This window comes from Zychaea mexicana (assembly GCF_025766255.1).
Source record: "Zychaea mexicana strain RSA 1403 chromosome Unknown BDB00scaffold_46, whole genome shotgun sequence".
In the NCBI taxonomy this organism is placed as follows: domain Eukaryota; kingdom Fungi; phylum Mucoromycota; class Mucoromycetes; order Mucorales; family Lichtheimiaceae; genus Zychaea; species Zychaea mexicana.
This window is the reverse complement of record NW_026516709.1, coordinates 16,209-38,865: the sequence shown is the minus strand read 5'-3', so window position 1 is coordinate 38,865 and position 22,657 is coordinate 16,209. Positions and strand designations below refer to the sequence as shown.

Here is a 22,657-nt window from a genome sequence, read left to right as displayed (position 1 = left end):
TGGTTCGTTGCGTGCACCTGAAACCGCACAGGCTCAATTCGCGCAAATATACTTTGCAGATGCACAGGAACAATTGGCGAGAAGAACGACGTTGCGTTCTAGATTAAATCCGGACACGATTGCAACTTTGCAACGTGTGATGCAGGAACACAATCCATTTGCATCAACTCTCATGACAGCAGCTGAAACACATGGCGATCAACCCGTGGGATCTATCAGTGTTGTCATTCGTACAGCGAGCGATTTGGGAAGGCGATACGATCAACAAGCTTATCCCAAAGTAGCAGCAATGGTCGTTGAAAATTCAGTTGATGGTTCAGCAACACCGCATGATATCGTGATCCATGACCGCACTGAAGGACTACGCCAAATAAGCTCCCTTCACCCATCCTATATGCCGCTCTATTATGTGCTTATGTTTCCTAACGGTGAAAATGGATGATATCACGGAATAAGGTGTCGATCAGCAGATAGCCAAATAGTTACTATCACTTTGCTCGATTTCTGCGCATATATGCTGATGTTTCGTGGCGATGATCAAACATTCCATCATCATTTCAGGCGTTTGTTTCAGCAGTTGGTCGTAGACAACTACGCCCGTATTGAGAGTGCCCGGTTGTTTTTCATTTCGACACATCAACAAGATCTTCGTGCTGAATTGTATAGCGGTGTTGGTGACGCTGTGGATCCACGTCAAGTTGGTCGCTCCATCATTCTTCCTTCTTCATTTACGGGTGGACCACGCTATATGAAACAAGTGCTTCAAGACGGCCTTGCTATTGTTCGTCAACGTGGAAATCCTACCCTCTTCATCACTTTCACCTGCAATCCGCAGTGGCCAAAAATCGTTGCTGAGCTGCTCCCTGGGCAAAAGGCTTTTGATCGACCGGACATTTGTTCTCGAGTTTTCAACATGAAGATCACCGAATTGCTACACCATATTGTGGACTCGAAGTGCTTTGGTCAGGTTGAAGGGTATTTGGCAACTGTGGAATTTCAAAAAAGAGGATTGCTGCATGTGCATACCCTACTTATTTTAAACGAGCAAGACCGACCCCACACGCCAACTGATTATGACAGATTTGTGTGTGCGGAACTACCCAATCCGTTGACTCACCCTCAATTGTATGCAACGGTCACTTCCTGCATGATACATGGCCCTTGCGGAGATGCTGCACCAGATGCTGTTTGTATGAAAAACAGTTGTTGTTCACAGCATTATCCCAAGCCATTTTCCCCAGAGACACGCGTGAATCGTGATGGTTATCCTATGTATCGACGACGCCAAAATCAATGCCAGCATACTTTCCAACGAAGCCGATTCACCGCCACCAACCGACACGTCGTTCCCTACAACCCGTATCTTAGCCAAAAGTATGATGCTCATATTAACGTCGAAATCTGTACCTCTGCTCGAGCCATCAAATATTTGTGCAAGTACATCACTAAGGGATCCGACCGAGCGCAACTTGAAGCGAGAACGCGGACTGCTACCACTGACACAGCTGCCCAACCTGATGCCATTGATGAAGTAGTCGAGTATCAGAATGCACGATACATAGGACCATGTGAGGCAGTTTGGAGAACGCTGGAATTCAGAGTGCATATGCACCATCCAACCGTAGCGCGCTTAGACATCCATCTGCCTGGCGAACAGCTGATGGTATTTCGGGGCGATATGACACCTCAGGAATTCGAGTTAGCTCGCAATGCTGCAGCTACTGGGACCAGGCTACTCGGTTTCTTTGCTCTTTGTGCTCGGGATCCTACTGCATGTCAGTACACGTATACGCAAATTCCTTGCCACTATACTTGGGACGACCGAAACGATAGATGGAATCCTCGCACCAACCCACCAGTACAGAACGTAGTGTCTCGCATATATGCTGCTTCAATTTCCAACATGCCATTATATGCCCTTCGTCTCCTTCTTTCGCATGTCCGAGGACCAACAAGCTTCGAAGCGTTGAGGACAAAGGATGGGGTTGTATATGCAACTTTTCAAGAAGCGGCCGTCGCCTATGGTTTTTTGGAGTCAGATCTAGAATGGGACGACTGTTTGGCTGAGGCATCCATTACCGCGCCATCCGCAGCTGCAATTCGAGCACTCTTTGTGTATATTCTCATCAATTCATCACCAACCGACCCACTTACCTTATGGAACAACCACTGTGATCGAATGGCCGACGACTACTTTTTCGAAATGCGTAGAACGCTATCACTTTCCAATGAGGATGAGTTGCAACCTGATCAAATCGAGCAAATATATCAACGCGCACTCGGTGATTTAGAAATGCGATTGAATTCAACAGGCCACCATCTTTCCGAATTCCCCTCCATGCCACAAGAATTCGTTACCGAATTAGATCGTCTGCCACCACTAGAAGCTCTGGAAATTGTAGAAAGGCGCGAGTACAATATAGAAGTACAGCACCAGCTAATTCAAGCTTTGCTTCCCACGTTGAATGAAGGCCAACGTCATGCGTTCGATACCATTGCCAATGCCATAGATGCTCCTACAACTGAGTATACTTCGCATATTTTCTTTGTCAATGGTCCTGGTGGTACCAGCAAGTCGCAGCTCTTCAAGGCACTCTTGAGCCACACTCGCTCCCACGATCAGATAGCCTTGCCTGTTGCTTCTTCAGGTATTGCTGCTATTTTGTTACCCGGTGGGCGAACTGCGCATAGTCGCTTTAAAATTCCCTTAAATGCCGACGAAAGCACGAGCTGCAATTTGCGTCTTGGTGGTCCGCATGCATATCTCATACAGAGAGCATCGCTTATTATTTGGGATGAAGCAGTCATGTGCAGCAAGCACAATTTTGAAGCAGTCGACAGATCCTTGAGGGATATCATGGGTGCTGTAGATCCCCACTTGGAACGTGTTTCGTTTGGAGGAAAAGTCGTTGTTTTCGGTGGTGACTTTCGCCAGCTACTCCCTGTCGTCAAAAGAGGGACACGGTCCCAAGTTGTTGGAGAATGCATTCGCTCTGCTTCTTTTTGGTCGGCAGTTCAAGTACTGCATTTGACTGTCAACATGCGAGTACTCAATGCAAGTCCTGATGCTGCAGCATTTGCCGATACCCTTCTCGCCATTGGGGATGGTCGTCCACCATATACAACCAGTGTCGAGATACCACCAGAATGGCGCATCAACACAAGCGATCCAATGTCATTGATTGACGCCATCTACCCTACTATCCGCAATCCCGATCCTCAACCACATGAATTCAGCAACCAAGCTATATTAGCAGCAAAAAATATCGACGTCGACATTATCAACGATGCAGCATTCTCTGTTTTCCCTGGCACAGCACGCATATATAATTCGAACGACCGCGTCATTGATCACGATGACCCAGAAGCTGCTGCTGCCAACTATCCAGTTGAGTTCTTGAACAGCATTAGCGCAAGTGGTGTTCCAGCACATTCCCTGCAGCTTAAAGTTGGCATGCCATTGGTCATCCTTCGGAACCTTGATCCTGACGCTGGCTTATGCAATGGTACAAAAGTTTTTGTCACCAGACTTCTTGAATGGAGTATTGGTGTTAAGAAAATTGATGAAGGACATGAAGGTACTGAGCATTATCTGCCACGGATAAATATGTGCACAACCGAGGGTGATTACCCATTCATCCTATGTCGCCGCCAATTTCCTGTCCGACCAGCATTTGCAATGACGATACATAAGGCTCAAGGTCAAACCCTTTCGCATGTTGGCATCCGGCTTCAAGAAGACGTTTTTGCGCATGGCCAGCTCTATGTTGCTTTTTCAAGAGCAACAAATCCTAATAACATTCGTGTTGCCATCGATCTGTCAGGGTCTGGACCACCACAAACCACCAACATCGTATACCAAGAAGTCCTCTTGCATCCGCCGGCCTCTGTTCCTGAACAAGCCGAAAATTCACCACCAACCTCTCCCACTACAACAATCACCGCATCTCCACCTCCATCACCCTAAACCCTTTTCTGCTCTTTTTCTTTTTGCTTTCTTCTAAACTCTTATTTTAACTTAATATCGTTTAACGTACAATAGAATATTCTTACCTTTTCACAGTATTTTTTTGTAAGTAGATCTGCTGCGAAACGATAAGATATAGAACTGCGCGAAACTGCCGTCACCTTTCAGCTAATTACGACAAGCAGCAATAATCTACCACGATGTTCAAATGAAAGCGGACACATTGATGAACTTTCAAAAATATGTAAGAGCTGTCGATAGCAACAAATAAGTTATACTCATATTAAAAGTGAAAATACCAGTCAAAAGTTACTCTGTCGTTCCTTTTAAATTTGACAAACCAATATGCAGTAGGATTTCGTGTCATAGCAAAAATGATGACGTTTAGGGTTATATGTAGTCATAGCAATCAATAAGCTCGCGAAGCGAGCAGTTTCGGGTTTAGAAGGGGGGTGTGGGGGGGAACCCCCCACCTTGGGGGTCTGGGGGGAACCCCCAGGAAACATCCAATCCGTTGAATGACCCGGAGCGCAGCAAAGGGGCTCATTCAGCCGAGCGAAGCGAGGCAGGTGGATGTTGATCTTCTATTAAATAGAGCATAGTCCTTACGATTTCAATCCCAGCGTAAAATCCAAATATGGTCATCCTGTAGGCAATTCCTCAGTAAAACAGCTTTTCAATCCCAGCGTAAAAACCGGATTTGGAAATAGCAACATGTTTTTTGTTTGTGTTTTTTCACTGTCAGGAACGTGTGCATATTCCGTTGTTGTCTCAAAACAATTATTACTGTGCTTTCAAGTACAGTATTTTCAATAAGTAATGTCGCAGCCAATGAAAATCAATGTCGCGCCCGATGAAAATCAATGTCGTTGTCCAATGGAAATCAATGTCGCTAGTATTGTATTGTCTGAGATTGGAATAGACGACTAAACATGCCACAAAACATATAGCGCATGAGATTCATATACAGCATAAAGGGGATGTACGATGGTAGAAAAGCGTATAAGTACCGTGGAATCAATCAAGTATATAAAATATATGAGGTTTACAAGCTAGGGCGAGGTACAAAGTTGTGAAGCGATAGTAAGCTATATATGTCCGTAAAATCCATCAATAATAGTTCTCAAGCTTGAACGAGCGGTCTGGTTTCTTATATCGTTACATACAGTATGCAATGGGTACGGTCGGTTTGACTTAAACGGAGTCAAAAGGATAGTAAACGAAAAGTACGAGAGAAAAAGGGGTTTTTTTTTATTGTGCATATGGGATGAGAATTTATAATTTTCTATCATGCATAGCTAGGCTTGTTACTCAATGGTCGACTCACCAAGTGACACAAGTCACACTATTCTGCACTGCTATAAAGAGGGCCTTGATGACTCGCTATGGTCCCCAAGCGAGTTATCATTAAAGAGAAGGGCAGAATCGGGCAGATAGATACATGGTAAGAATAGAACATGTAGAAACAACATATAGGGAACAATACGAACGTAGGGGGGGGGAAATTGACATAAGAACCTCGCATAAGTAAATTCTTGATGGAATCCACAGTAGAAGAAATGTTGAAACGAAAGTGAATAGGAGAGACGTCAGGGAAAGAAAAGAAAAAGAATAAAGACATAGATAAGAAGATATATCGACAGCTGATTAGGACTGATACCACAGTTCATGTTCGTGGCGGATGGATGTTCGTTCCAATCGAGGACGAGTATAATAAAACTTGAGCCGGTTTGCATGGAATACCCCAGGAAGAGATAATGCTTCGTCGCGCAATTTGTATGTGTCGTAGCCCAATCTCTTATCGCCCACCATAAATTGCCTCGCTTTGGCCTTCGCATCATACCGGATCTTCATCGCTTGCTTGTACTCCTTCATGCGTTGTTTGGCAAAAGTTAGCGCCGTCGCCTGCATCCGTGTAAAATCCTCCATGCGCTCGGAAACAACCGCGTATGCCGTTTCTTCATCCACATCATCCAAGGGAGCCGCAATCTTCTCAGATGCTGCCGTCATACTTATAGGCAATCGTGGCTCTCGCCCAAAAGCTAAGTAGAACGGGGTACAACCATGGTCACGCCTTGCCGATGTCCTGATGACAAATAACGCTGCTGAAAGCCAAGTTTCCCAAGATCCGAGGTAATGTGTGCCAAGGCGGCGTAGGATTGTGCGCACCGTTCTCACTGCTCGTTCTACTTGTCCCTGACGTTGGGGATGATGTGCTGCGCCCGTTTTGATTGTTAAGCCATACTGATATTTCATGCGTCGATTCAAGTCGTGCCCAGTAAAATGGCTTGCATTGTCGCTGATCACGATTTCAGGCTGGCCATATCGACAGATCCACTCGAATAGGAACACCAGGGTAGCATCGCTACTCTTGGTTGCTGTAGGCATTGCCTCCATCCAGCCGCTAAAGCTGTCGACTCCAAGCAATATGGCGTTGTTTCCGTGCTCCGATGTCGGCATGGTCAGGAAGTCAATAAAGAGTCGTCCAAAGGGACCCTCTTTTGCAGGAGCCCAAGGGTGCAGTGGTGTAGGCGGCTTGCGTGGTCCATATTGTTGACAAGTCGGACATGAGAGCACGTACTTCCTCACATCGGCAAAGTAGCCGGGCCAATAATATCTGTCCTTTATTCGCGCGAAAGTCCGTCCAACCCCTTGATGACCTGCCAGGAGGTGATCGTGATTTTCTTGCAATATCTGTAGTACTTCGCCTTGTCGCACTACCATACGCACGCCTGTACTTTTCGAAGATCGTCGATATAGTTTGTCATCATGCCAATAGTAGTACCGCGCAGCTTATCGGATCGCACGCTTTTCTTTTTCGCTGATGCCTTCATCCATGCTCAACGTCAACAAGTATTTGACCAATGATGCATAACGATCCCGAGCCATTCCACCCCATTGTTCACCATCATCCTGAATACGCGGGCGTTTTCTGCGAGCTTCTTCGGGGAGATCTTGTATCACGTGTACAGGAAGGTAGTCGTCAACAATGACCTCATCGAGATCAATGTTGTCCATCACATTCTGGGGTAGCCTTGATAAGGCATCTGCTTGAACGTTCGCTTTGCCTGGCTTGTAACTAATGGTGAAGTCGTACATGGCCAAGGTCATTAGCCAACGTGCGACTCGTGCAGATGTTCCTTCCTTGAGATTGGCAATGAACTCTAACGCCTTGTGATCCGTTACCACGTGGAAATGACGACCAAGTAGATACAGGCGAAAGAAATGAGTAAAGTATACAATGGCCATAAACTCCCTTTCATATGTGGACAGCTTTTTTTCGGCATCAGAAAGGGCACGGCTTCCAAAGTATATAGGCAAATACACGCCTGGATGCTCTTTGCTCTCTTGGCTGAGGAGTCCGCCTATCCCGGTATTAGAAGCATCGGTGAACAAGGTGAACGGTCGCGTGAAGTCAGGATGTGCAAGAACAGGTTCGGTGCTGACAAGGCTCTTGCATAAATCGAAGCACTCTTGTTCTTGATCACCCCACACGAATGGCTGATCCTTCTTTTTGAGCGCGTTCAATGGTGCCATCTTAGTTGACAGGTTAGGCAAAAACCGACGGTAGTATTGAATCAGGCCTATGAACCGGTTTAGTTCATGAACATTTTTCGGCGGTGGCCATTGGACGATTTTGTCGACTTTCGATTGCTCCATCTCAAATCCTTGTTCGCCTACGATGTACCCGAGGACTCGTAATTCTTGATACCCAAACTTGCATTTCCGCTGGGAGAGTGATAGATTTATCTTCGCCGCCATTGAGAGGACCTTGTCAATATGCTCCAGGTGTTCTTCAAAAGTCTTGCTGAAGATGATCAGGTCATCGATGTAGACTAAGAGATAGTCATACAACACTTCTCGGAAACAGTCGTCCATAATAGATTGCCAAGCGCCTGGAGCACCTTTCAAGCCCATCGCCAAACGAGTCCACCTGTATTGCCCGTACTGTGTCACAAAACCGGTGAGATCACGGTCGTCTTCTTGAATTGGAAGCTGCCAGTATCCTCGAAGCGCATCACATATCGATATGTATTTTGATCCCCACAGTAGAGTAAACAGAAAGTTCGTGTTGGGTATTGGATACGCTGAGTCCTCGCAAGCGGCATTGACAGGTTTGTAGTTGAGGCATAGCCGGTAGCGATCCTTGCTTCCTGCGTGATCTGCAACAGGCGCGGCACAACTGTACTGCACAGCGTTCCCATGCGCATCGTAGCCAATTCGTTCTTGACCATTTTTCGCTGCAAATGCCGGCATGTATAGCTCTTGGTTATCGCCGTTCAACTCGTCATCACTCCGGTCGCGATTGGTTTCTTCTCCAGCAAGGAGCGACCAAACCGGCATAGGTTTACCTTGTCGGGACAATTTTACACGTGGCGTTTTATGCAGGGCCTTGGCTTTTCGTCGTACTCTCGGCTTACGCTTCTCAGCATCAGCAGGTATCAGAACAGTGCCTGCTGCCCAAGGGCCTGAACAGGGCTCAATCAGATTCATGGCTTCCAAATCTTTTAGGTACCCTTTTAACCATTGATTTGCTTCGAAAGGAATTGCGTACGGTGCAACCTTGGTAGGTTTCGCGCCTGGTTTCAGCTGAATATGGTACGGTGGCACGTTAAGCTCTCCCACTTCGGATAGCGATGTTGCAAATCGATCTTCATGCTTGTCCAAAACGGCTTGCAGTCGGTTTTGTTCGTGGGATGATAGCGTTGGATTGATGTTGAAGCGTTTAGTCGCAGGTGTTTTGGGTGGTTCTGCGATAGCCATATTTGAGCGCACTATAATGCTTTCGTTGACATCTTGTTGGTAGATTGGCACCCTGTCGCCGCTTGGTGTTGGTGCATCTGGGTACCACGTCAGTTCTTGTAGTTGCCGCATTACCTCATCCAAGTCAGTGGTGGTGGGCCGCTGAGGCAATGTCAACATATTCTTGGCGGCACCGATGATATCCCCGGCTTTTACCCCAAGACGCTGCTGCCCACGGTTCGCGATAAACAGAAAAGCAGATTGATCTGATTCAATCTTTGATGGCCAAATCACTATGTCGTGGTGCCCGACAGGGTGAGTTTCGAGGACGAGGTGTTCGCCAATTGCTGCTGAGTCTCCTTGGATTTTGAGTCTTAGCGCCAGGACTTCACCTTTGTCAAGGACCAGATCATTGTGCAGCGTGATTATTCTGTCCGCATTGTTGTTATCGCTTTCTCGTTCAATGGCCATATGTGCATAGACCGCCTCCATCTCGACGTTTTCGTCCGAAACTGGTAGCACTTCTCGACAGGGTTCAGGCCCAAACCCCCAATGCGTTGGTACCTCCCAAATAGCATCATTTGACGTGTCGTCTGGATGTCTGTCTGGTTTGAGGAAGGTGATGCGTTGTTGGTACGGTATAACGCTGGCGCAAGTGTGGTACAAGAAATCGTGCCCAAGAATTAGAGGAGTATTGTGATTTTGTACCTCCATGAACCGGTGGTAGACAACAAGCTCCTTGCTCAACGTGATGTTCAGGTCAATGGTACCAACGGGATGCTCGAGACTTCCTCCACCAAAGCGGATGACTCTTTCTGTCGGACGAATGTTCATATCCAGCTTCACTCGTTGGACCAGTGATATCGGCAAAATAGACACATTGGACCCACAGTCAACCAACGCCTCAATCTGTTCATCTGCGATGATTGCATAGATTGCCTGAAGCGCTCGCATTTCTTGCTTGTCAGTGGTATCGTAATGCAATTTCTTCGCGGTGATAGTGGTGTTTACTGTTGATACCAGAGGCTCTTGCCTGCGTCGATGACTACTATTGCTGGTGGCTCCCATGGCATTTAACGCTTCTTGCCGCAGGACCGGTGCATAGTACATCAATTGAGGAAATGGCACTTCAATTTTCATGTTTTTGAGGGCTTGACAGATATCGAATTGCTGTACGTTTCCCTTCTGATCCACGATCAAGGGGAATTAAGATGATGCTTTATGCTGCAATGATGGCGGGATCTCTCCTCGCGCTCGCGCCTCATCATCGGCTCGTTTGTATTGTGCTTTTGCTTGACGTGCTTTTTCCAGATTTGCCAACAGCTTGTTGTATCTTTCGTCGCTGACATGAACATTTGGTGATGTTTGTTGATTGTTGTGTTGAGCGGGTGGTTGCGAGGAGTCGACCTCCATGTTGCTGTCATGTTCTCGTTTGCGACTTCTGGTGCTAGTTGCAGGTGTATCGCCGTCGCCAGTAGCGTACACCCCTTGTATAAAGTTGACAGGTCTTGTCATTGATGAGGGTTCGGCCGCAGTGCCTGCCTTTACTGGCGGCCGCCCTGAAAATCCGTCGTGGAGTTTCCGCCTTGAATGTCTGCATTGTTTCTGTTCGCGCTCTTGGCGTCAGTTACTTGTGCTCCTGCTTGTCTTCTAGGACAGTTCATAGCATTGTGCTCTTGTTCTGGACATGTGCTGCAAGGGCCTCGACACTGGCGAGCTAGGTGACCGGTCTTGTTACAATTGTAGCAACGCGCCGCACTGTATGCGTTTCCTGCATGTGCGGCTCCTCCGGCCTCAGGTCGTTTTAGAATCTGCCTTGGTGCTTGTGATGATGCGTACGACCTCATCATCGCCTCCATCTTGTCTAACGCATTCGCCAAACTGTTATCAAAATGGTCTTGCAAAGTCGATGTGTCTTAGCGGTCGCCTCTGGGTGGCCTCGTTTGCTGACGAGCAGTGGTTTGATAGACAGGAACGATTTGGCGTCCGTCATGTTGTGGCACTGCCTGCTGAGGCAAGTTGCCAAGACCGACAGTGTGTCGTATGACCTCCATATGCCGCTCGGCTGCTCGGACGGCTTCTTTGAGCTCACTGATTCTGGTAGGTGCCGCACCGCGAAGCTGCTCTCGATATTCCAATCTGAGGCCTTCAATGACATCAGCGATCTTGTCACTGGCCAATAGCTGGGTATTGCACCCCTTTTCGTATCGACTCGCCAAGGCAAGTTTGTTTGTTGTATATTGTAGTCCGGATTCATGTTGCAGCTGTATGCGTTGCCGATATTCCCACCGATAGCGCTCCTGCCATCGTGCTGTTAGGAATTCGTTCTTGAATTGTTGGACAAAACAGTCGTCGGATTCGTCGTCAAAAGCGGTGCTACGTTCGAGATTCAGATCATGTTCAAACCAATCTTTGGCATGGGCATACAATGATAGTCCTGCCATTTCGATACGTCGTCTGTCGTTCTGCCAATTGTTCGCTACTGCAGCATCTTTGAATGCGTTAAGAAACTTCAAGGGATCGTCATGATTGGGATCTCCTCCAAATTTAGGTGCATCTACGCGTGATGTTTCCATATGCACGACAATGCGGTTGTTTTGGTCACGCGCGGTTTCGTCTCCTGTTTGGTCTGACATTATCACCACCGCACAGGCAGAAGTAGTTGCTTTGTATTTTCGCCGGTTGGCTTTGTTCTTTGAGGTTTTACGATGTTGTGGCAATGTGGATGGCCTATGCTCAGCTTCTCCACCAGTTTTATTGTATTGTCTGAGATTGGAATAGACGACTAAACATGCCACAAAACATATAGCGCATGAGATTCATATACAGCATAAAGGGGATGTACGATGGTAGAAAAGCGTATAAGTACCGTGGAATCAATCAAGTATATAAAATATATGAGGTTTACAAGCTAGGGCGAGGTACAAAGTTGTGAAGCGATAGTAAGCTATATATGTCCGTAAAATCCATCAATAATAGTTCTCAAGCTTGAACGAGCGGTCTGGTTTCTTATATCGTTACATACAGTATGCAATGGGTACGGTCGGTTTGACTTAAACGGAGTCAAAAGGATAGTAAACGAAAAGTACGAGAGAAAAAGGGGTTTTTTTTATTGTGCATATGGGATGAGAATTTATAATTTTCTATCATGCATAGCTAGGCTTGTTACTCAATGGTCGACTCACCAAGTGACACAAGTCACACTATTCTGCACTGCTATACTAGCCAATGAAAATTTATGTCGCATGTCCAGAAACGGATGTCGCTTGCTTAGAAATCAATGTCGCATAGGTCAGCAAGGAATTTCTTGGCATACTAAAAATGGTCTACCCATTGTTGCCATAGATCGTTTGCCATTTCTCGCCATAGATCGTTAGCTATTGCTCTCATAGATCGTTCGCCATTTCTCGCCATAGATCGTTCGCCATTGCTGCAAGATATAGTAGTTTGCGTTTGAAAATGTAGACGTTGAGATAGCGATATGTAGTTTTTAGATTCTGCGATGTAGGTTTGCCAAACACATTGTAGTTTTGAAACAGTCGATGTCATTTTTTTGGACCTTGATGTAACTAATGGCAACAGAACGTAAAGTGGAGCATGTGCCTGGAGGTTGGCATAAAGCTTCTTCTGCAACACAGAAAGAAAATAGCCACACAGAATTTGATACGGTCGGTAAGCTGAGGATGCTAAGAAGGGTTATATAAACATGTCAGAGCTATTAGATGGGTAAGATTGACTCGCCTGGATTGAGTAACTGGAGTACTCGATGTATGCAACAACCCCATGTCGAGAAGGTGCTGAATCCAAGGCGTCACTAGCATGCCAAAAAGGAGGGAATACCAAAAAGAGGAACCAAAGTAGCATGATATCCCCCGGATCAAAGCATCAGTAATCAAGGCAATCATGGGATCTAATATTGGATTTTTCCTAATGATTGGCGCTTAGTATTTGTCATGAACCATGAGCCATGGCATGGATCACGTGTTACTCCTACCTCCTTTTCTTCAGCCTCCATCAGCCCGTTATCCACCAGCCCGTTATCCCTCAGCCCTCTCAAGCCTCTATATCTTATCCTCTTTGCTTAGTGTTAGAATATAAATAGTAGGATCATAGACTGCTATAGAGAAGTATCTTGTATCTTGTATCTTGTATCTTGTACCCTTTGTATCCTAGTAAAGCCAACCTTGCTCCCCGTCCATTGCCCTCGTCTCTTGTCCTATTGTAAAAACAGATCAACTCTCCCTGCCTTGAACCCTGCCCCGCCCTGACAGTATTTTTCGTCTTAGCATGCAACAAATTTCCATTTAGCACTTGGTGAATATCAGCTTGACTGAAGATGTATTTTCCGTAGCGTCTTCTGTAGAAGCTGAAACTAGTTTTATTGGTGAAAACATATTTGACATATACTTTCGGTTGCCACCCTAATTACAAGAACAATGAGTGTAGCCTTTTTTACTGATGCTGCAGGATGAGAATATTGGACTAAAAGTTGCTAAAATGTACAGTGTGGTGGTATAAAGGAGAAATGAGCGTGTAAGATTTTCCCGGCGAAAACAATTAATCACTATCATAGTCTTCCTCAGCGTCATCACCATCGTCATTTTCAATGATGTCATTATCAATCAATCTGCCATGAGCTTTTTTGGTAGGTGTCAAGTAAATGTTTGGTGATCCGGGAATACCGGCATCATCAGACCCGCAGATGTTGGCGAAATGTGCGGCTTGCTTTTGACTTTGGATGGCCGGGAGAACAATATCCTTGAGATTGCAGTGGTGTTGTCGCCAAGCATACAACCGTCCAGCGTATCAATGAATGAAGGTAGCTCATCGAGATATGTAGGTATTACAAGCGTTGAAAGACGGCGAGAGACATACACATCTTCGATGCGTTTCACCGCAAACATATACCCCATCGGGCCGGTGAAGTCCATACCAACGGTATATACATTATCTATGAGATTATCGTCAATGGGAAGACTCAGCAGATAGGAAAGGATGGCCTTACAGGATTTTTCCTAATGATTGGCGGGGCTTTTTTTCCCATCATGGCGGGGCTTTTTTTTCACTTTGTCGTTGGGGGTGTTTGTGATTGGCGGTGTGATTTTCGTGAATGGCAGGAGGAAAAAAATACAATGGCAGCCGAGTTACAGGTTGATGGCAGAATAATAAATTCATAATGGCGGCCGTAATTTCAGGTTGATGGCAGAATAGTAAATCCATAATGGCGGTTGGGTAATTATGGTAATCGTTTTGCCTTCTTTTTCTCAGCATGACAGTTAATGATTTTCGACAACTCTATATTTTATTAAAAAAAACATATATATATATATGAAAAAAAAAGTAAAAGGAAAAAATATAGAAGGGTAGTAAAAAAACATATAAAATATGAAAAAAAACTACAGCATCTTCTCTCCTTCTATACACCTAGGCACAAACGTAAGGGAGTGGCGAATCCATCCTTGGCAATCTTGGGCGGTGACTTCATGGGCGGAGTTGATGATGCGCGGCAGCAAGGTGTCGTCTGTGGTCAGTAAATGGCGTTTGACACCTGCCTTGAGCTTTGACCAAAATTCCTCAATTGGATTGAGGAATGGGCTGTAGGGCGGGAGAAAGAGGATCTCGAATCCTTGCTTGGCAATGGCATCCCGAACTTCATCAGTCTTGTGGATAGCGGCATTATCCAATACCAAGGTCCTTCCACCCATACCATTTTCGGTGAGCACCTTCATCATCACTTCCAAAAATTCGATAAAATGCTCCGCCCGAGTGCCGATTTTGCCCATCACCTTTTCTTCACCGTCACGCGTCTTGCGTTTCTTGGAAGCGACAACCGCTTGAGGTCTCCGGAGACTCAAGTTGATTACACCTTCACCAGTGATGGCACCCAAGATCGTAATATTGACCCCACGCGACTTAGAAACCAAGGCCTTGGCGGGCTCACCTCGTCTCGATCGACCAAAGCTACGCTTGATGTGCATGTTGAAGCCAGCCTCATCAATAAAGACGCATTTGTGGTAATTAATGCCACTGGCTTCAAATGCGTGTGCCCAGTTGATCCGGGAAGCGATCGTTTCATCGGAGTTGCGGTACTCAGAGATCCGTTCCAACTTCTTCATAGTAAGCCCGCATTTGCTAACAAGGTGCTTCTGGAGGCCACTTTGAGTGATGCTGATGCCGAATCGATCAACAAGCAATTGCTGTGCTTCTTTGAGGGTCGCATCTGACTTGGTATCGTAATACGCCTGGAGAAATGCTGTGTGTTCGGGTGTCAAGGTTGGTGGAGGACCGGGAGATTTACCCATTGTACTTGGGAGATATGGCTCACCGTCGACAAATCGTTTCCAGTATCGCTGTGCGGTTCGTTCAGGGATCAACAAGTCGCGCCCAGCCTCTGCAGCGTTTAAAGTGACATTTTGGATTCTATCGATCAATTGGATAATTTCTGGATCTCGATACACTCGATGAGCTCCTATAGGAATTAAGAGTTTTGGATTAGATATCAGAAGCAACTAGAGGTTTAATGTTATTAAGTAAGGTTTAGTAATAGTAAGTAGCATACTTTTTGGGATGACAGGCTCTTTTGGAGGGTTTTTGCGAGGTCTTCCCCTTCCCTTTTTCACTGATTCCGTTTGGTTTTCTGCGGCTTCAGTACCAGGCGAAGTGGACGTTGGAGGATCGATTACCTTGGATGTAGAAATTTCCTATGAATTACCAACCATTAATTAATAAAATATATAGAATACATATCATGTTCTACAGAATTATTGACCAATATATTTTGTAAGTACCTGCGATGTAGTTTTTATCTTGGTCATCGATACAAGGGAGTGTCCACCACCAGTATGGCCACTAAATTCATCAGATACGATTTGGTACACGTCGTCTACTTCCATCTCCTCTTCATGCATATCAATGTCAGTATTGTATGGTAGCGTTAAATTTTTGATGGATAACATGGTGATAGTTGATGTAAAAAATCGAGTGATAATAATACTGTATGGACAAGTACAATAAATAAAATGATTCATACTTTTCAATTCTGTGAATTTGTTATTGAACAGAACTTGTAAGGTAACACCAAATGGGACAAAAAATAGTAGTTTTTTTAAATCCATCAGATCAACTCGCAATAATGTCACCCATGTTAAACCCACTAAGCAAGATACAGTTTGTAGCTAATTATAAAAAGTATCCCACCATTGTTACATAAAGCAAGTATTTGTTTAGAGACAACCAGCAGAGAAAAAAATATTTATTAATAAAAAAAAACTACGGATGTTGTAAAGCTGCCTCCAGAATATCATCATTAACCTTCGTCAAAAGTGGTTACTCTTGGGAGCACGGGGCCGTTTGGGTGGTGGTGGCATGTGGGGGCGGTAGATGCAGATGAGTCTTGATGCGTTCCCTTCGGCATCTTCACCTTGGCGCCGGCTTGCTCGATTGTAAGCCTATCCCAAAAATAGGCGCGCAGCACCACTACGACCTCGTCTTGGTTGTACCCGCGGCGGGGTGCTCGTTGCCGTCTTCGTGGTAGTGATGGCGATGATGGGGCAGAGGAGGCAGAGGAGGCGGAGGAGGATGGAGACCGCGATGCTGATGATGATGATGATGATGGTGATGTTGTAGTGTCTTCTTCAAAGTCACCAAAAGGAAGAGCCTTGCTCAATTCCTGAGTATTGTATACATCGAGACTGCCTTGCATGTCCACGTCTAATTCAAACTGCATGAGGTCGAGGGAGGAGTCGTTTGTAGAAATGATATCGGACATGATTAATAGTAAATTTAGAATGAGTTATTACAAGCAATGGATTTGAATCATCGGTTTATATACTTTTTTGTTCCGTACCTACAGATATATATAATTAAGCAATCCACAATGGTATCTACAACAGATGACAACATTCCATTATAACGCATAGACTTGAAGTTTCAACATAGAGTATATATGAATGCTACACCAGATGGGACAAAAAAATCACAGCAAAGCATAATTACGTGTATGTGTGAAGATCTAGTAAGAAGTATAATGCAGTGTTGCACGAACTGGGACGGCATAAAGTAATAGTGGAGGGTGATTCCATTCCATCTTATGTGGTTCCATTCCATTGTTTGAATAAGAAAATAAAATATAACAGCAAAGCATAGTAGCGTATATGCGTGAGGATCTACCAAGAAGTATAATGAAGCGTTGCACGAAGTGGGACAAAAAACCGACAGCAAAGTATAATTACGTGTATGTGTGAGGATCTAGTAAGAAGTATAATGGAGTGTTGCACGAACTGGGACGGCATAAAGTAATAGCGGAGGGTGATTGCATTCCATTTCGTGCAACGCTTTATACTTCTTACTAGATCCTCGCTGTGGTTTTTTTTTGTCCCATTTCGTGCAACGCTTCATTATACTTCTTGCTAGATCTTCATATGGATACAAGCTATTAAACTTTGCTGTGATTTTTTTTGTCCCATTTCGTGCAACACTTCGTTATATTTTATTTTCATATACAGATAATGGAATGAAATCACCTTCCGTACTTTATGCCGCCCCATTTCGTGCAACATTTCATTATGCTTCTTGCTAGATCTTCATGTGGATACTCTACCCTATTCTTCTACAGTACTGTAGGTTTGCAAGGATCATATCTTACTTATAGTTTATTTATTTCCTACCTGAAAATTTCTGATTATAAACTTTCTTTTTACTCTATCTGTCTGAATTCTCACTACATAGTCCTTTCCAGCATGGCAAGCATTGTCCTTTCTCATAAAGAAATACGTGAAGCTGTCAATGTCAGTGAGGGAGAAGACCCTTACATTGGTATGTTTATATAATCGAAGATTATATCCTTTGGCCACTATTCTAATGCTTTAATAGAGGAATTTATAAGAACCTTAGATGCAATGCGGCTGGAAGAAGATTACGAACCAGTCGACGAGCTCCCCTGTGTTAAGGCAGTTCAAGATCTAGTGCAACTGGTGGAACAGCTCCAAGAAGAAATCACAACACTGACAACTGTCAAAAAACGAACATATAGTAAATGGAACAAGGATGATGAAGTAATCAAGAAAGCAATTAAAGATTGTGCCCTTGAAAGACGCGACTACGGTAGAACCAAAGTTCCAGCAGCTACAATGCATCGCTGGGTTATGCAATTTATCGATACTGAGGAAGGTCAAGCAGTTTTGCGAGAGCATCATTTGAAAACCAAATAAATGCATTTCTTTTGTCAAAAAATTATTTTTTTTCTTCATACAGTAGTCTGTCTCTTTATTTTTGTGAATCATCACAAATACTGGATAAGATAACCTTACAAACATCTATTACTGGATCTTTTTGGTGGTGTCACAAACCAGCAATATAGTTTAACGGCATATGCGTAAGAAAACTAAGCCGTTTGTAACTATTTTGTATCCCAAAAGCATGTGGTTACATAAGAGAAAACCATAAACTATTTAAACCAAAGACAAGTCTATTTTCCGAATGTATAAATCACTCTATCTTTTTCGTAACAATGAACAACAACAACAACAACATCTCCTTTACAAAATTTCTGGAATTTGAATTGTGGGATGAATCCATGTTGGAACCATTCGATCCGAGTAAGTTCAACTAAACATTACTATCAAAAAACAGCGCGTTACTCATCTATTTCCATTATATATAGCTACACCTACGGATATTCTTCCGGAAGAAGACCTGGGCAACCTGGTTTACCTTGTAGTTGACAAAATGGAAACCAGTACGTCCCAAACACATTTTACCATTATTCAAAAGATGCGTGCAACTTGTTAATTTTTAGTTTACTGATGTAACAAAAACATATCTTCTGTCTAGGTCAACTGGTCCATAATCAAGGTAGCCAGGAAGACCAGGTCAGCAACAACAATTATGGGGTTAACAGAACCTTTCATACTGACTCCAAACAAGCATACTTGATCCACCTCTACTTTAATATGGGGTGGTCAATACGAAAGGCAGCGGAGGAAGCAAAGATCCCGAAATCAACAGCACAAAGATACATAAAAAATAAAAAAATAAAAAAAATAAATAAATAAGCTTTCTTGGAAAAAATTACTTTGACTGGTTTGAGTCATAGATAAATGGTGGTGGTATGAGTGAGTAGGACTATAGGAATATTCAGGGACAAAATGGTTGTAGATAGCAATAATGATCAATTAAAAATATGATATAACATCTAGTCTTACTATTTTTATATATTCCTGTAACCATAGATTTATATTGTGGTATGAGTGTGGGTGCGGGTGTGAGTGACATGTGAGATTGAGCTTGGGTTACATTTTAAAAACATATAAAGCAGCATACCTGCAATGGCAAGAATTGTTTCACTCATTCTCAAGATGTCGCTTAATCTCTGGCGTTACTTCATTACGTCGTATCACATCGTCACAGCTCTGCAAATAAAAGGTATTACATCTATTCTTATTAATCTTATTTATTCTTCTTTTGTTTATACTTCTATTATAGAGCGCCATCAAACAGATCTCGAATATCGCGTATACTTCGACAAAGAACTATATTTCCTACTAGATGAAATAGATGGAGAGGAGCTGCTGGATGTAATCTGGCGACGACCAGTCAAGCTGCCAGTGAAGACCAAAGAACCGTTCACCGAGTTTTGGCCGAATGGAATGAAGTCCGCTGGACATTGCTTCTAATGCAGGATCGGCTTTTGTGGATTGAAGAAATTTTCGCAAGATTGAAGTTTCTCTTGTGATGTGAAGTACCTCTTGTATTGTAAATAAAACCTTTTACATACACATGATCATTATTTTTCGTTTTCGATATCTTTTTTTGCGATTCTTTTATGGTTCTCAGAGCATCTATGTTGCTATATAAGGGTGATGTGCTAATCATCTAGTAGAAACTTGCCACTCCTATTATCATGTCTCATACATCTTCCCATGTTTGTGATGTATTTAATGAGATGAACTGCTTTAGTATCTAATGTCATTTTTTAAAAATGATGCCGCTAATGATATAATTCAAACCGCCATTATGAATTTACTATTCTGCCATCAACCTGAAATTACGGCCGCCATTATGAATTTATTATTCTGCCATCAACCTGTAATTCGGCCGCCATTGTATTTTTTTCCTCCTGCCATTCACGAAAATCACACCGCCAATCACAAACACCCCCAACGACAAAGTGAAAAAAAAGCCCCGCCATAATGGGAAAAAAAGCCCCGCCAATCATTAGGAAAAATCCTGTATTCATCCTAATGTTCTTGGCCTGCTGGATCAGCGACTTTCGCGGTGATACTTTGAGTCTCTTCCATTCGCTCGTAGATAGTTCCTCATTCTGAGCAGAAAGAATCAGATCGATCCGGCGCCCAAATCCTTTGTTCAACGGAATGTTCGAACCAAAAACCCTTTTATGCATTTTTGCGATCGATTTGGAGGCTTTGCACGTCGTATCCCCATCGAAGATTTGCAGCCTGCTACCGTTTAGTACCTCATCAAGTATTTTCGTACACTTCCTGTAGCAAGTGAGTTCACTACTGTCGTTGTCATTAGGGGAGGCGGCGGGGTCAGTCAGGCAAGCCTTGGCCACAATTTCAAGGATATCCAATAATTGCAAGCACTGGGTGTCGTCAGATTTCAGTAGAGCCACCTTTTCCTCGGCAATCGCGATCCGCAAAAGCTTCGTATCAAGTTTCTTGTACATAGGCGCAGCTTTGGCTACTGACTCAAGGTGCAATTGCTTTGCCTCTTTAGCTGATAACGACTGACATTCTACAGCGTTTTGGTACATCTGCTTCATGTCAGGTGGGATATCCGTGCCCAAGGCAATCATTTCACCATAAAGTGCCCTGACCGCTGGGGCCATGCCATGGCCAAGGTTAATTTCTTGTACTTTTGCAACTCGCTCCCAGAAGCTGCTATTGGTAATATGCTTGCGAAATATCTTTTCAGTTTAGCTATTGACGGTATCGACGATCCGTGACAAGGAAAGCTTCAATGCGTTGACTTGGTGAATTTCAGACAAGTTTATCTTTAGGGCAAGGTTGGCCGACATGACGTCCAGCTGCTCTCCAAGCGAATCAGATGCGGTGAAATTGTTCAGGAGCTTGCGCAGGTTGCTGGCATCCTGGAGAGACAGCTGCTTATTCAGCTAGAAAAGGTATGTTAATCCACAACTATCGATGAGCCAACTGCGCGCTTACCACTTTGACGCCAGCTTCGTACACGGCTTTTCTAAAATCTTTGGGCGTAATTGGCTCTGGAGTCTTTTGTAGCTCGTTCGAAGCCAGCGCGTTGTACATCATCTCCACTATTCGGGCACGTTGTGCGGGTAAAGGATGCGTATCCTGGTCGGATTGGTTTTCAGAACTTGCTGCTTTTTTGTATGAGATCATCAGCTCTAAGTATACACATACGTGCACAACGGGAAAACTTACCTCGTTTGCCAAGGACAGACCCTTCGGAGCGTGGTTCTGTGATGGTGGTGGTGGTGGTGGTGTCACCGGGACCTTCCTTCCCAACCATATTAGCCCCGTAATTAGTAGAGTTGACGAATGCGAACGAATTATCTCCTTGGTGTAAGTGATATGTGTTCGACGAGACTGCTGGTGACGAAGTGCCATTGTCGTTCTAATACGAAAAAGATGAGGAAACGGTAACGTGGATCATTCTTATCTTGTTCATACCTCCTTTAACAACTCCTTTAGTTCTTGCTTGACGCTATCTGGTGTCGAGGAATCCTTCTGGATAGCGTCGAGACACCTCTGGTAGGAAGATTCTAGCGTGTTGGACGAAGGAGGATTGCGCATTGTTTTTTTAAAATGATTTTTGAAGTGATAGAATCCCCAATCCTTAAGGCTATTTGCGGCGAAGAAGCGACGGTACTTGTCATTCCCATTGTACGTATCGTAATACTCGCTAAGGTCCATGTGTAATGCAAGTGAAGGCAGGCGAAAGTGTCGCGAGCATATTTTGCTGACGTCGGACTCTTATTTCAAAAGCCTATGACGTCGCCTGTGGGAATTAAAACTGGAGCAGCGTAAAAATATTTTGCCTTTTGCCCATCTCGAACTGACTCGATGTCGGGTATGAAGACGGGATGACAATAGGACTACGTACGCCTTTGGGACACCTTATGGTGATGGCGTATGTCTCTGGTCAGCTTGATCCTTTTGGGAGCTCGCTCGGTTTCCCAATTACCGAAGACAATAGCGCCCCATGTGTTTTCTTCTTTGCAACAACCAAACCATGGGCCGTGGCTCCAGGGTCAATACTCTCTTTTGCTCTTCCAAGTGCTACCGTCGAATCAGTAAGCTACTTATGTTGACGGTTCTGGACGAGTTTTGTGTACTAACTTTCTATACATTGCCAAATACCTCTTTGTCGAGTCATATTTGCCTAGGGATCAATGTTGATAAACGTCATGTGGATAGATACCATAGTGCTAGTGCCCCTTTGACTAAACTCTCTGTGAACATTTAAATGGATCACCTGGCCGACCCCCATTCATTTTTTTTTGTACTCATGTTGCTTTATCCCATAAATGCATCTTTACTTTGTCTCTCAAGAGCTGTTCCTTTGACTGATAATACTTCTTAATGCACGTATTCTGAACTCGTATTTGTCAGAATAGACCACGTCAAATAAGCCGCAGGAGAACAGTACCAATGCGTTAATTGACCTTACCAAATTCTGTGCGGCTATTTTGTTGTCAATGATTACATCAGGCTCAAAGAAATGACATCGACCGTTTTTAAAGTACAATGTGTTTGGCAAAATTACATCATACGATCTAAAAATTACATCTTGCTATCTCGATTTTTACATTTTCAAACGCAAACTACTGTAAACTGTTTTGCAATAGATCGTTTTGCTATAATTATGTAAGGTTTCAGGACTAGGACAAGACAGGACCAAGACCAGAGATTAATCAAAACAAGACAAGATGGGAACCGGGGAAACGGC

At 44.2% G+C, this 22,657-nt stretch overlaps 3 protein-coding genes across 3 annotated transcripts; all 3 read right to left on the bottom strand.

Moving 5' to 3' along the window:
• Window positions 1–13,170: 13,170 nt before the first annotated feature.
• Window positions 13,171–13,711, bottom strand: BDB00DRAFT_427679 (uncharacterized protein). The gene has a single exon (XM_053117351.1). The coding sequence runs from the start codon at window positions 13,639–13,641 to the stop codon at window positions 13,363–13,365; it is 279 nt and encodes a 92-aa protein (XP_052978773.1). The 5' UTR covers window positions 13,642–13,711; the 3' UTR covers window positions 13,171–13,362.
• Window positions 13,712–19,928: 6,217 nt separating this feature from the next.
• On the bottom strand, window positions 19,929–20,234 carry BDB00DRAFT_737753 (uncharacterized protein; the record flags this gene model as incomplete). Its single annotated transcript, XM_053118409.1, has 1 exon — window positions 19,929–20,234. A coding segment is annotated over one exon (306 nt), but the record flags the coding sequence as incomplete, so codon positions are not given.
• A 204-nt stretch (window positions 20,235–20,438) lies between these two features.
• Window positions 20,439–21,501, bottom strand: BDB00DRAFT_909763 (uncharacterized protein; the record flags this gene model as incomplete). Its single annotated transcript, XM_053128641.1, has 4 exons — window positions 20,439–20,843; window positions 20,896–21,092; window positions 21,130–21,322; window positions 21,379–21,501. 4 exons carry the CDS (start codon window positions 21,499–21,501, stop codon window positions 20,646–20,648), a joined length of 711 nt encoding a protein of 236 aa, XP_052978771.1. The 3' UTR covers window positions 20,439–20,645.
• Between the last annotated feature and the right edge of the window lie 1,156 nt (window positions 21,502–22,657).